Source organism: Rhinopithecus bieti, unplaced genomic scaffold (genome assembly GCF_001698545.2).
Source record: "Rhinopithecus bieti isolate Rb0 unplaced genomic scaffold, ASM169854v2 scaffold_14665, whole genome shotgun sequence".
Lineage (NCBI taxonomy): Eukaryota > Metazoa > Chordata > Mammalia > Primates > Cercopithecidae > Rhinopithecus > Rhinopithecus bieti.
This window is the reverse complement of record NW_016808467.1, coordinates 60,613-75,813: the sequence shown is the minus strand read 5'-3', so window position 1 is coordinate 75,813 and position 15,201 is coordinate 60,613. Positions and strand designations below refer to the sequence as shown.

The following is a 15,201-nucleotide window of genomic DNA, read 5'->3' as shown; positions in this document are numbered from 1 at the left end:
TTTTTTTTTTTTTTTTAAGGGCGAGGAGTGAAGCTTGTGGGGTTTTACAAAACCCAGTGCCCTTGAGAACTGGAGGTAATGGAGCCGGTTTCCAGGACCAGGTCAATGGTGCATTGATAGGGAGAGCATTGATAGGGAGAGCCTCGGGATGGGAGTCACTGGCCTCATGCATTGGTAACTACGTCAGTTGCTGGAATGCGGCGGGGTTGGGTCGGACCAAAAGCGTGTTTCTGCAAAGTGAATTGTCGGAGTCGGGGGCAGCTGTCCCATATAAACATGACTGTGGAGTGATTCTATTATGAACGCTTGATGAAAGGCTTAGGAGCGGCGTTATGTCATGGAAACATGTTTTCACATGTTCCGTTGTTTCTCTGGCCTGGGAAGTTTGTTGGCAAGGAATATAATGAAGTAATTCTGTAATATGAAAAACTAGCTGCTGCTTATAGGCTGCTGTTACTGGTAATTTTATGAGGAAATCAACTGTATGAAACTTGTATTAAGTTTTACGGGAAGGTAATGTGGCATCTTAATTTGACCGTTCTGAATGGTTCAAAATATAATACCTAAGCTATACTAAAACAAGATCAGTGTCCAAATGGTCTTCAAATACCTCATTTACTATTCTGTGGACAGCTTTAAAATATGGCAAAGAGATATTGAAGAGTAACTCACTTGAAGCAGTCTGTGCTTTGATTTCTTTCAAAGAAGATTTTGGAAGGTTTTATACCTTTTGTCTTAGATGTACACATTTCTTCTATTGAAATTTTAAACGTTTTGGACGTTTATATTTTCAATATATGGGCATAGATAAGGTAGTCCTCAATACTGTTTGAACTCTTCTACTTTTACATCTTTTCTGGCTTTTATGCACAATGGGAGACCAAAACATTAACTGTGAAGTCGATGAATTCGTCTTTGCAAGGGTTTGTATTAAGCCACAACAAATACTGGCTTTCGCCAGAAAAGGACCGGAAATTTCACGCTCCACCTTCAGCAGAGTAGGGGTTAAAAATGGGAGCAATCTTTGGCTTCAGTGACTCAGTCTATAGAGAAAAAACTGAGAGGTAGTGTGGACATTCTTTTAGTCCTTAAAGCCATATCCCAAAAGATCAGAAACCAGAACAATAAGAAAGATCGATCTACATTTCCAGGCTGAGAAATCTCTTCAGTAGTGAGTGAACCTGTGATTCTTTAAAGAGCCTGGCCGGCCAGACTTTGAGAGTTCTTTAAAAAGTGGGCTTCTAGAGTCTTCTAAAAGTCTCTTTGTTACTGTACTTAGGCATATTGGCTGGTTCTGTGTGGCTGAGAAGTAATGTGATATTTCCGATTTGTGAGCTAGAAAGCCAATAGTAATATCTAGATTTAATGAGCCTAATCTAAACTAGAAAATTCTTAAAGTGAAAGGATATTTCTCACTTAACTTGCATCAGCAAGTCTTCTCTCCATGGCTGGGCACTGTCATTTACTTCAAAAGTGTGTTTTTTTGTTACTGTTTCTGAACAAAAGTCCTTCATGGTAGTCTAGTGCTCTTACACTATGTATTACTTTGTGGGTCCAGTTGTTGAGGAAAAACATAGCCCTTCCAGACCTCAGGACGTTTATCCATCAATTCAACACCGATCATGCAAAAAGCATTGTAACTATTAGATAACCTTTAACTTTTCTAATACACCACAGTATTTAATAACACTATTTTAATAATAATAACAATATTAATAACAGTATTTAATAACAGTATTTAATAAAATGTTACCTTTGCAAATAAAATGTTTTTCATATTCCAATTGCTTACATCAAGGTAATGTGACATATTTCTAAGATGCAAATACATTATAAAATGATCCTGTGAGAAGAGGAAAGAAATGTTCAATTTAGTTGTTTTCAGCATTCATACTTTTTTACATTTCTTTCATTAGCATACTTGATTGCTTATAGTTGAGAGGATCCTGTATAAACCAAGAAGGACAGTTTAATGAAAAAGAACCAAGTTTTGGCCTGTAATTAAGGGACAAAAGACAAGTTAATTTAACCTATTTATTCAGATTCACCTTCTGTAAAGTTGGAGTGGTTATACTAGACTCTCTCCTGCATAAGTTGAAGAGGGAGAGAGAAATTATGCATAAATTGAAGAGACAAAATACTTTTCTGAACATTTTCTTCTTGAAAATTATTACATATGCTCATTATAAAAAATACTGGCACATTAAAAGATGAAATTAAAAATTGTAATTCCTCCAGATGGTTTTCTGTGTGTTTTCAAAGGGAAGGGGAAGTATATACTTTATGTTTAGTAACCTTTTTCTTTTTTTCTTTTTTTTTTCTTTTTTTTTTTTTTAGTAAGACGTACTCTTGCTCTTGTTGCCCAGGCTAGAGTGCAGTGGCGCGTTTTCAGCTCACTGCAACTTCCCCCTCCTGGGTTCAAGCGATTCTCCTGCCTCAGCCTCCCAAGTAGCTGGAATTACAGGCACCCAACACCACACCCAGCTAATTTTTGTATTTTTAGTAGAGACGGGGTTTCACCATGTTGTCCAGGCTGGTGTCAAACTCCTGACTTCAGGTGATCCATCCGCCTCGGCCTCCCAAAGTGCTGGGATTACAGGTGTGAACCACTGCACCCAGCCTATGTTTAGTAACCTTTTTCTATGTAAAACATACGTATTTCTATACTATCAGTTGTAGTGTCTGTATAATCATAGTAATTTAATTCATACCCTGTTAGACATTCAGGTTGTTTATAATACTTTGTAAACAGTGTTGCAATAACTATCTTTGTAACTAAATTTTTGATCCTTCAAGTAAATTCCGAGAAGTAGAATTCCTGAGTGTCCACGTTTTTAAAGGTCTGGTACATGTCTGTTTTGTTCACTTAAGTATGGATGTGGGGATTAGAATTTCCATCCCAGGCTTAAATATACCAAGGTGATTAGTTTCACACATGGGGAAAAAAGCAATAGCCAAGAATCGTCATTAAGTATCAAATTAAAGCATGTGGTAAATTGGAATAGAGATTGCTATGTGCTAAGCAAGCATTGTCATATGTATCACAATTCTATGAGTTTGATCATACTATCTTTTTTTCCATAAGAAGCCTAAAGCAAAGTTAAATAACTTGGCCAAGAATTAGTAAAACAGTGAATTGGACTCTGTTTCAGGCCTCTCTGACCCTAGAACCCAAATGTCTTTCCAGTATCCGTTGTAAGTGTGGCATGTGTGTAACTAGGTTAATGATGAAAGGAACAAAATAACTGGTTGAGCAGTTATTGTACAGGAAAGCATCTTTGCTCTACTATCAGTAAAAGTCTAATTTTATCTAGTTTCTAAGAAACACTATCTTTTTAAAAAACATTATTTTAATAATTCTTAAAAATTTTTTTGACACAGAGTCTTGGTCTGTTGCCCAGGCTGGAGTACAGTGGTGCAGTCATAGCTCACTGCAGCCTTGAGATCCTGGGCTCAAAGGATCCTCCCACCTCAGCTTCCTGAGTGGCTGGGAGTACAGGTGCATGCCACCATGCCCCACTAATTTTATTTTTTTTCCAACAGAAATAAGGTCTTGCCGTATTTCCTAGGCTAGTCGCGAACTCCTGGCCTCAAGCCATCCTCCCATCTTGGCCTCCCAAAGTGCTGGGATTATAGGTGTAAACCAACATGCCCAGCCAATAATTCTTTAAGTCATGTTAAGGACATGTAAAATTCTTACTTTGTTTTTAAAATTCATAAAAAATACATACAAAACAAATGTTAGTGTAAACATTTGGAGAAAGAGTAGTGTGGAAGACAATAAACTACTATTAATAATGGATATATACTTCTCAGAGACAGAATTATGAAGGAGGTGCTTTTAATTTATGGTCTGTAATGAATACTTTGTAGTAGGGAATATGGATTTTCTTTAAATGAAACTGATGATTTTTATTAGGTATATTTTATCATCAAAATTCTGTATGATTCTTCAACATTCAGTTCTCTGGTTTTCTGTCTTATTTTTTCCTATTTCTTTACTAGTGTATGAATAATCTGGAAGTATGGGAAAATGCTGTTTAAACGCTGTGTTTCAGATGAATGAGACCCCTCTTAAATGCATGAAAATAGAAATCACTTTGTTGCATTAAAAACAACAGCACATAGAAAATGTTAAAACTCCAGGGGTTAACTGTAACTATAATAGATGGGCATTTTCTGGTGCTGGCAGTTTGAGATGAAGAAGAGGCTTTTACCTTTTTTTGTTAAATATTCTTTTTACTACATGAGTTGGTTTTATATGTTTTACTATTTGAGCTTATATTTTATTTAAAATATTTTAAATGCTGAAGAATTACACAAAGTAAGTCTCCCCCTTTATCCCTTCCCAACCACCTCCTAAAGTTTGATTTGTTTCTAGCTATACAAGTATGTGATTATATGTATGTAACTGGAATTTTTTTTAACAAAAGCAGAATTACATTACATTCTGCTTTCATTAAAAAATATTTTTTAAATATTTTGTAAATTGTTTTCTTTTCACCTCAAAATATTGTGGATATCTTCTCAAACTTATGGCTTTAATTTACCTCATTCTTTTTGCTAGCTGTATAATATCCCATTGATATATTGACTGTTATGGACATTTCAAGTTAATATTTTGCTAGTGACATACAAAAATTCAGTTAATACCTTTGCTTTTTTGAAATCAAATTTGCTGAGAAGAGTGAAAAGCCAGGTGATTTCTAAATGTTTAACATTGAACTGACTTCCTTAAGCACTGAAAAAAAAAAGGTTTAACATAGCACTGACAGTCTTTTGTTACGTGGTCATTATAAATTAATGAGTATAGTTGTGTTGTGATAAAACTTTATTTACAAAAATAGGTTGCAGGTTGTGGTAGTTTTCAAACTCCTGGTCTAAGCAATTATAACCAAAAGAATTTTAACATTGTTATGCATTGATATTTGTGTTTGAACCAAGTGAATTATAGGTAATATGAGTTTTTCAAATAATGTATCTAATATAATAATAGTTAAATAATGTATCAAATTTAATGTAGCTAGTATACCTAATGAGCTTTTAAAATAGTGTCTACCTATGTAAATATTTGTGTGGTTTCTCCTAATGGCTTCAGGCTGATTTATTTATCATTACATTTACTAAGCATTTGAAAACTCTTAAATTATTATTGTTTATATATTGTTAAATGTTTAATTATTTGTCCATAATGAAAAGCTAAAAGCTTTGTTATTACTAAATCATATGTGCCTAGGGGTCTTATTTTTAAATAGTAGGCTAGAAAGCAAATTGCAACAGTGAGCTTTTTTGAGAGCATTCTTCCCCCTCCCTCTTCTAGGGCAACATTTTTTCCAAATAATTTGAGAAACAATATCCAGATGTTTTCTTTGCTGTAGAATTTTGTAGTTCCCTTAATTTGTTCATAAGCATTGAAATTCTCCAAGAAAGGGACGTTTTTCCCAAGTTTATTTGAACGTCTGAGGAACTATGTTTCATAGAGCACAATTTTGGAAATGTTGATCTAGGGCGGAGGTTCTCAACTGGAGGTGATTTTGCCTCTGAAGGGATAACTGACAGAAGGAGATATTTTGGGGTATGTCACAACTGAGGTCGAAAGAGGAGGTACTGCTGGCATCTAGTGGTTGGAGGCAAGGAATACTCCTAATATCCTACAGTGCACACAGTGCAGCCCCAGTGACCCAACAAAGAATTACCTGGGCCAAGATGTCAGTAGTGCCAAGGTAGAGAAATCCTGCTCTGTAGACATCTTGGCAAGCATAGTTGAAACTATTTGTTCAGCCCGTGATTTAAACCTATGGATTACACTAATAGCAGAGGGTGAAGAGTAATTGTGATTTTATGGAACTGGCAAGGAAAAGAAAAGGGCTGTTTTTAAAGCTTAGAGAGTGAGGACTGAATCTTAATGGAGAATAATAAGGAGCAAACAAACTTAGCGCTGAGCTCTTAGGCAACAAATCTCTTCTGGTAGTATGTATTTTCTCCAACCTAATCATGCTTGGTCTTATAAAAATAAACTTTTTGAGAGAGGAAGAAAATCTGCCACCACAGACAAAAAAGTCCCTGCATTCAAACGGTTGGACACCCATGGTCTAGAGTTTATTTTACACTTTGTATAAGCACATCTCAATTCAGACTAGCCACATTTCATGTGCATAATAACCACATATGGCTGGTGGCTAGTGGCTACCATATGGGATGGTGAAGATCTAGTCTGTCACCAAGTCCTTTAAGTTTCCTCCTAAATATCTCTTTTTTCTTCTTGTGTCCCAGCTGTCACCATCCTGATATAGATTACTGGTAACTTTTTACTCTCCTCTCATCAGTTAACACTATGGTCAATATGATCTCCAACAAACTCTCTACCACTTTTATCCCACATCATTTACTCTTCCTTAAAATCTTATTTCCTTGAGTAAGCCTTTCCTGACTCTCCTCCTCTAGGTTAATTCTTGCTGTTACAAACTTTTATAGCACCATGGCCACCTTCTGTTATAGCACCTGGTTTACTTTCTTTTGTATGAGTCTATAGCGTTGTGAGATCCAAGAGAGCCAAAACCGTATTTTCTTTCATTATTATATCCCTAGCAACTCACAGTGTGCCAGGCATATAGTAACTATTAACAAACGTGTTAAATTGACTAAATTAACTTTTTAACTGTTTGCTTTCCCTGGAAATCCAGTAGTCCCCAGCAGAACAGTATGTTGTTCAGCCCTTGGAAAGTACTGCTCTGGAATATTGCTTCTCGAGTTTGTATTATATATCAGTAGGTAGGGTCCTCTCCATTATTCAGAAATGTTTAATGAATCCTCATTGAAATTTAATCTTCATTAACTGAATAAATTTTAAGATTATGATCTGGCACCTGAGACCCTATATAATCTGACCTTGATACTATCTTATCAAATTGTCCTATGAAACTAGCCAAGTTGTATTCTTTTTGTTTTCTCCCTGGCCGAGTCCAAATTATATTCTTCTAGTCCTCAAATAAGCATTACCTTAGGAACCATTATTCCATTCATTAAGTAGTTTTATTATGTCCTAGAAAAAGATCTAGGCTAGAAGATCTAGGCTAGTGCTATCCAGTAGAACTTTCTGTTGTATATTTGTTCTGCGTATATTCAGTTCTCTGTATATCTGCTACCTACAAGTGGCTGTTGAGCACCTGAAATGTGACTAGTCCTGAGAAACTGAATATTCTAGTTAATTTAAATTGTACTAGCACCACATGACTTGTGGCTACCATATTAGATAGTGCAGATGAAGGCAGTGGATACCTGTTACCTCGCCTTCATGGAGTTCACGTTCTGGCTTCTGGTACTGAGATAGTCACTAAATGAATTGTATGAGATGGTAATACATACTATGGAGAAAAATAAAATTGGGTTAACAGTGTGAGGTATGTGTTGGGGAGGAGCAGGAATGTTGTTTATATAGGATGGTGAGGATAGGTGTTTCTGATAAGCTGACATTTGAGCAGAGACCTGAAAGGAGTGAAAGCGCAGGCCTTATGGATGTATTTTCTGAACACTTTAGAAAGAGAGAACAGCATTTACAAAGGCCCTGAGGCAAAAGGGTGCCTGGTGTATTCTAGAAATAGTAAGGAGATCAGTATGCCTCCTAGATTGAATTTGCAGGGTAGAGCAGCCAAGGACCAGACCATGAAAGGCTTTATTGGCTGTTAGGGGGACCCAAGCTTTTACTTTATGAGATAGGACACCACTGGAGGATTATTTCACGATCAGAGAACAGCAGCGTTTCGTGATCTTAGTTTTTAAGTGGATCACTTTGACTACTACATGGAGAACAGACTTACATACCTATATATCAGGATTGTCTTTTTCTGCAAGACAAGTAGGTATTAAATTTTTCTCTCCTTTGAAGTCTTAATTCAAGAAGTCACCTCTGTTGTCTAGAAGTGATTATTCTCTTCTTTGCTAGTATTATTATTAATTCTATATATTCTACTGATTTTTTTTCAATAGACTATGCATTCTCCAAGACAGGTATTGTGACTTGTATACACGGAGTGCCTATAAATGTTTGTTGATTGAATGTAGTTTCTTGTAGTTATAACTGAAATCATGGAAACATTTTCTTGAATCATAACATGAAATGGTATTTTGATGAAGATGTTATTCTGTGCTTGCTCTGTTATTATTCTATGCTATTACATTTAAATGTGGTTGTTAAGATACAATACTTTACATAATGTTTACTATGTGCCAATTATTGTTCAAAGAATTTACCTATTTCCATTCTCTTAATTCTCATACAATCATATGAGCAGATATTATCACTATCTTCTAGACGAGAAGCCGAAGCACCCAGTGGTTATGTAATTTCCACAAGGTTAAGTGGCAAAGCCAGGATTTGGCCTTTTTAACTGTTTACCTTCCCTGAAAATCCATTGGTCAACATGGTTGAGTTTTCTTCTAAGGGGTCATAGGTCAATATAATTTGAAAAACAGTTTTGGAGATCAACATTGTATTGCCAGCTATTAGGACATTTTTTTTTAATTGTAACATTTATTCTGACCACCATTTTATTATATAGGGAAGCTTTAAAATAAATTTTGATTTGCATAACTTATTTTAAAATAATATATCGTTATATTTCTCCTTTTAAATTTATTTTTGTGTAAGGAGAAGCAAAATAATAGCACAATAATAGAAAAAAGTACCATGGAACAAACTTTGTTTTTCTGGTTTAGGGCCTGTATATCATTGGGATCAAGAACTCGAGCCATTGGAAATGCAGCAAAGAGCCAGGTAAATTGTTAATGTGGATGTTTTGACTTACAGGAAGAATTAACTGAATATTGGTAACTAAGTTCCGTAAGTTATGTTGTTAAGAGTGAATAAGACAGTGAGGAAAATAGGACAGGTACTTTGTTTTTAGATATAATTTGCTTTGGGTTGTAAAATATTTCTTGAATTTTATTTTTTAAAAATATTTTTTAGTTGTGAAGTTAGGGTGTGCTACTGTGTGACATCAGTTTTTCCCTGAATGGTGTCTCAGGTGACCATCCAGGGAATAATGAGGGATATTCTGTCTAGAACATACATTTGAATGACAGGTAAGTAACATCTTTGTAAAATAAGGTGGGAAAAATGAAAGAACTAATTTCCAGAGTAACTCAATGTGGTACCACTAATTTACATAGAATTTGTTGAAGTATTTTTATTTTTCGGCTTTTGTAATCCTTATGATTAGAACGTTGACTTTTAACATTCCATGTTATAGATCGATTTTCCTTTGACTTTCATTACTTCCCTGAACCAAAAGCCCTTAACAATTACTTCTTGCATTTTATATATATCTGGGTCTTATATCTCACATTCTGGCTGACCTTCTAAGTGTGTCACAGATAATCAGAGTCTCTAAAAGCAACCTTTAAAGTCATTTCTCCTAAGGAGCTAAAGAGAATAACATAGTAATTCAGCATCCCTATAGTTTTCATCTCATAATTGAAGATCAAGGTCTATTTGGCTTTAAAGGTCACTAGGATTATAGCAACTGGATCTCAGTAATATTCTGTAATTTGAACTGCATATTCTAGTTAAATAAAAAATTGCTTTGCAAAAATGCAAGCCATTTACAATTTAAGACACTTTCACTTAGCACTATGCTACATGGAAGGGATTTTAATTTACTAGCCTAGGAGCAATCCACAGCAATGGAAGCAACATACTAGCACATGAAGATTTTCACAAAGAATTAGATATGGAGAGAAAAAGAAAAACTAGACAATAATAAACCAGTTTAAATTAAAACACAGAAATGGAAGTGGAAAGAAATAATCAAAGATACAGGTTGCATATCCCTTATAAGAAATGCTTGGGACCAGAAGTATTCAGATTTTGTATTTTTTCAGATTTTGGAATGTTTGCATGATACAGGTTGACCATCCCAAATCCTGAAATCCAAAATGCTCCAAAATCTGAAACTTTCTAAGTGACAACATGATGTGCAATGGAAATGCTCAGTGAAGTATTATATTTCAGATTTTTGGATTTGGGATGCTCAGCTCATACTGACTCACTAGAGCAAAAGCGTCGAGAAAAACCAAAAAGATGAGTTGTAGATATTTGTTATTTGAAATGTTTTAAAGGTTTGTTCTTTCTCTTCTGAAGACATTAATTTTGAATCTAACATTCCCAGGATAGGTGGAGAATTTGGGAGGCAAGTGTTAAAATGTGTACATTCTCATTGTATGACTTTACCATCAGTTGGAAACCAGAAAAATGAATGATTATGTGTAATCCTAAACTTGGATGTGTAGGATAAAGGAACTTGGTGGTTGTCAAGTATTAGGATAGAATTTTATTTTGCATTTATTAAGTAACTGATAAATAAAAGTGTTTACTGCCAACAGATAGTCACAAACGTAAGAAATACAATTCATGGCTTCAAAAAGCTTCACGGGCGATCATTTGATGATCCCATTGTGCAGACTGAAAGGATCAGGCTTCCCTATGAACTGCAGAAGATGCCTAATGGAAGTGCAGGAGTTAAGGTGAGCTTTATATTCCCAGGGTTACAAACATATCTTCAAATTAAGGAAACCCAATATGATAATATTGCTATTTGTAGTTTGACCTTTTTCCTCTAGATACAGTACATACACACCCAAGAGATAATAGTTTCTGTAATAATTGTAGTGAATGCCAGGAGATCTAATTTAGATAATTTTTTCATTCAAATCACACTGTTATTGTCAAGGAAAAAAATGGTTATTGAGACTCAAGAGAATAGTTTTAGGGGATAAAATAAAGGTATATAGGATTCAAAAGAATAGACCCAAAAGTATGTTAATTCAGAAGAATGGACCCAAAAGTTATGTTAATTGCTATAATGAGTTTAATGAGTTCTAATTTAGAAGAATCTTATAACATACTATAAATGTTAAAGCATATTTGTCTTTCAAGTAAGACTTGGATTCTGAATTTTTAATTTTATATTCTGAGATAGTTGTACATTAGTTAACCAAAACATGTTTGTGCTGATTTTTTTCAAAAACTAGCCTCACGACACATGGAACTACTATATGGCCCAGAAATTCCACTCCTGGGCTTATACCCAAGGGAATTGAAACATATGTGCACACAAAAACTTGTACATGAATGTTCATAAAAGCTTTGTTCATACTAGCCAAAAAGTGGAAATGATACAAGTTTCTATCAACTGATGAGTAGATATACAAAATGTGGTATATCTTAACACATGGAATATTATTTGCCCATAAAAAGGAATGGAGTACTGATATGTGCTACAACATGTATGAACTTTGAAAACATGCCAAGCGATGAAAGAAGCCAGATACAAAAGGCCACATACTGTATGATTCCTTTTATATAGAATGTTCAGAGTAGGACAAATTCATAGAAACAAAGATTAGTGGTTGCTAAGGGTTAAGGGGAAGGAAAAATAGAGAGTGACTGCTAATGCGTTTCTTTTTGGGTGATGAAAATGTTCTGCAATTAGATAATGGTGATCAGTGCACAGCTTTGTGAAGATACTGAATTGTACACTTCAGAAGGATAAACTTATTGCTGTGCAAATTATCTCTTAAGAAAGTTATTTTTAGTAAGTAATTTTAGACTTGATGTATGTGTTACGGATATGTACACAGTTCCCTTTTTAGAAGAGCGTTCTGACTAAAAGGTGGATGATGAATCTTAATAAGGAGACAGGAGGCTGTTAAAATAGTTGAGGAAGACACCATGAGAAGTTGAAGACGGAACAAATTGTGAAGCCATAGTTTAGGTGAAATTTTCAGGTTACTAAACTGAGAAGCTGTATGGGTTATGATAGTAACAACTGAGATAAAATAATATTCAAGTATCTTTTAGATATGGTAAGCTCTGGTTAATAGTTACATTTTTATTCTACTCCAGTTTTATTCTACTCCAGTTTAAAATTTGAACTACTTAATTTTATAAGTAGTTTAACTTCTAAAAGTGAAAATTAATGATCAGGCTTTGAGAATAGGCTGAGAAAACACAATAATGTTTTAAAGAAAGGCAGAACCAAAGTTTTGAGTGATATTATTTTATACATTCACAGTAAGTGCCTGTAAGGTAGTAGAAAAAGCTTTGAAACATCACCTTTTGAAGACTTCAGAAAATCAATGTTCAGCTCCTCAAGCATGTTATACATTTGTTTTTTATACATTTATTTAAATTGATTTCATCTAAGTTTTAAAATTTTTTTTTTTTTTGTGAGACGGGAGTCTTGCTGTGTCGCCCAGGCTGGAGTGCAGTGGTGCAATCTCGGCTCACTGCAAGCTCTGCCTCCTAGGTTTACGCCATTCTCCTGCCTCAACCTCCCAAGTAGCTGGGATTACAGGCACCCGCCACCACGCCCAGCTAAGTTTTTGTGTTTTTAGTACAGACAGGGTTTCACCATGTTAGCCAGGATGGTCTCGATCTCCTGACTTCATGATCCGCCTGCCTCGGCCTCCCAAAGTGCTGGGATTACATAGAATGTTCTTATACAAAAGAATACTGTATGATCATGCCTCCAATAGTCAGACTAAGACTGTGGTTCATTTTCCCTTTTTTCTGTGTGCTTGATTTCTTTCTGCACACCTGGTGTAAAGGCAGTAATTTGGCATAATACTTGTTTTTGAACTTAACTTGTAAATAGGTTTGGAAACAAATGCTTATCAGTTTTAGGTCTGATTCAAAGTAAATCTTATGTCATTCGATATATATATTTATACATACTCATATACATAAACACCTTGTGCTCCTTGAAAGAATGATGTTCTCATTTCCTTTTCCCAAAACTGTATGACTGAAGCTTTTATTTTAAACCCAAGGAGAGTTCTGACTTTCAAAAGAAAGATTATTTGATCTTTTCCTTTTTCATTGTTTGCTGTGTCACACTTGCAAAATGAATGATAAAATTGTTTTGTGGGAAGTCGGGATCTGAGAGGGTAGAGACTATACTTTTGAAAATACTTTGGTTATAATACTGTCTGTAAGGTACTACAACCTCAGAAATGACAGTCACTGGTTTTCATGGGATCATGATTCTAAAATGGCAATCTTTCTGGAATAAAACTTCCTTGAGCAAGGGTGTCTTTTTCATGTTGTATGTATCACATATGGAGTTAGATACTCACTAAATATTTGTTGGATAAGCAAATCATTCTTAATAAATATCCCAACTTTTGGTGTTAGGTGCGGTACTTAGAAGAAGAAAGACCTTTTGCAATTGAGCAAGTTACTGGAATGCTGTTAGCCAAGCTTAAAGAGACTTCAGAAAATGCTTTGAAGAAACCAGTGGCTGACTGTGTGATTTCAGTAAGTTTTATTTCAGTAATGAGTACCCTTGAATTATATTTTTCAGTGTATTAATGTAATATTGAAAGATTTTTCTTCCCTTACACTTTCTGCCCTTATCCAGTAAATAACCTAAATCCATTTGACTTTCTTTTTTAAAAAAATTGCCTTACTTGCTAAAGTTTAGGATTGAATTTCCCATAAAATCAGTTATGATGAGCAGTGACTCTTGAAAAACTGTTATGTAACTAGTGACTGCTGCTGTCTTATCCCTAAGAATCTTCTCAGATAGCAATTAACTTCCCACCTGTAAGGACCTTAACATTTTATAGCAAAAGTTGAAAATTTCTAGTTGGGAATTTGAGGTTGTGTATCAGGGGAAAAAAATTCTTTAAGGATTCTTAACAAAACATTTAAATTATTTACCCTGTCTTATCTCTTGAGGTCCCATTAAACATCCTCAAGTGGTTCTTTACCTACATGTTAACTAAATTGATAAATTCCTACTATTAAACTTGACTACAAAAGTTCAGGAGTCTCATGTCATCAGAAAAACAGAATTGGATTATGAACTTTTCAGTGAGTTTAGTAATCAATTTTTTTTCATAGGCATTTGGAATTTTTTAATGGGAGAAAAATATTAGAGCTTAATATTTTATTTTCTAGCCATTTAGTAATAGCAAATAATAGAGTTTACCATTGACCAGGCACTATTTATTGGCATTTTAACCCATTTAATCTCAGAAGCAATCTATGAGGTAGTGATATTATTAACCCTACTTTTACAGATTCAAAAAGTGGGATACTGAGATGTCAAATAACTTGCCCAAAATCGACACAGCTAACTAATACAGTGTTAGAGCCACATAGTTAATTCCCAAGCCCATGCTCATAATTGTTTTACTGCCACTTGAAAGGATATATTAGAATCATACAAATTTTAAAGATTCATCTTTTTCAAATCCATTTCTATTTAATTATACATGCTTTTACTTTTGTGTCAGAAATTCACGTCAGAACAGAGTAATACAAACTTTCGACCATTATTAACTTTGTGGTTGGTGCAGTAGATCCATTGTAAGCTCTACAGGGACAAGTATTTTTTCTGGTTTGTGCACTATTTTCCTGGTAACTAGAAAGTACCTGGTTTGTAAGTGCACGATGAATATTAAATGAACCGTGCATTATAACTTAGATTTTTGTCAGGAGGATAATACCAAATCAGATAAGCAAGTTTATTGAGCAAAATTTAAATTCTTTTCCTGTTGTTAATCTATTCAATGAAATTTCTAAATTCATAAAACAGTAAAATTAAAGGAAGCTACTTATTTGAAACTTAAAACTGGAAGAGCCCAAGTTATTTTATATGTAAATACACTTAATAGCTTTTTAGAAATTGGTCTATATGCCAAATTAAAATACTTGTTAGTTTGATAAAACTAGGGTTTATACATATATACATCTTTATACATTTTAAGACTGAGTTTAATTTTTAAATGGAGATATATTTAATGGGCTGGGCATAGCGGCTTATGTCTATAACCCCAGTACTTTGGGAGACCAAAGCAGGAGGATTGATTGAGGCCAGGAGTTGGAGAACAGCCTGGGCAACCATAGTGAGACTCGTCTGTAGTTTTTTTTTTTTAATTAGCCAGGCATGGTGGCACACACCTGTAGTCCCAGCTGCTCAGGAGGCTGAAGTGAAAGGATTGCTTGAGCCCAGGAGTTTAAAGCTGCAGTGAACTATGATTGTACCACTGCACTTCAGCCTGTGAGGCAGAGCTAGACACAGTCTCTTTCAAAAAAAAAAAAAAATTATATATACATATATATATATATGTGTGTGTGTATGTATGTATATTTTTTAATATTATTTGGTGATTTTTAAAGGAAATTCGTATTTATCA

At 34.6% G+C, this 15,201-nt stretch overlaps 1 protein-coding gene across 1 annotated transcript in view; it reads left to right on the top strand.

The window, feature by feature from the left end:
• HSPA4L (heat shock protein family A (Hsp70) member 4 like) overlaps positions 1-15,201 on the top strand; it is a 52,903-nt gene that overhangs the window by 1,674 nt on the left and 36,028 nt on the right. Inside the window, exons 2-4 of the mRNA XM_017886732.1 lie at positions 8,716-8,773; positions 10,381-10,521; positions 13,193-13,315. Coding sequence (XP_017742221.1) covers positions 8,716-8,773; positions 10,381-10,521; positions 13,193-13,315 — 322 coding nt within the window. The remainder of the gene's footprint in view (positions 1-8,715; positions 8,774-10,380; positions 10,522-13,192; positions 13,316-15,201) is intronic.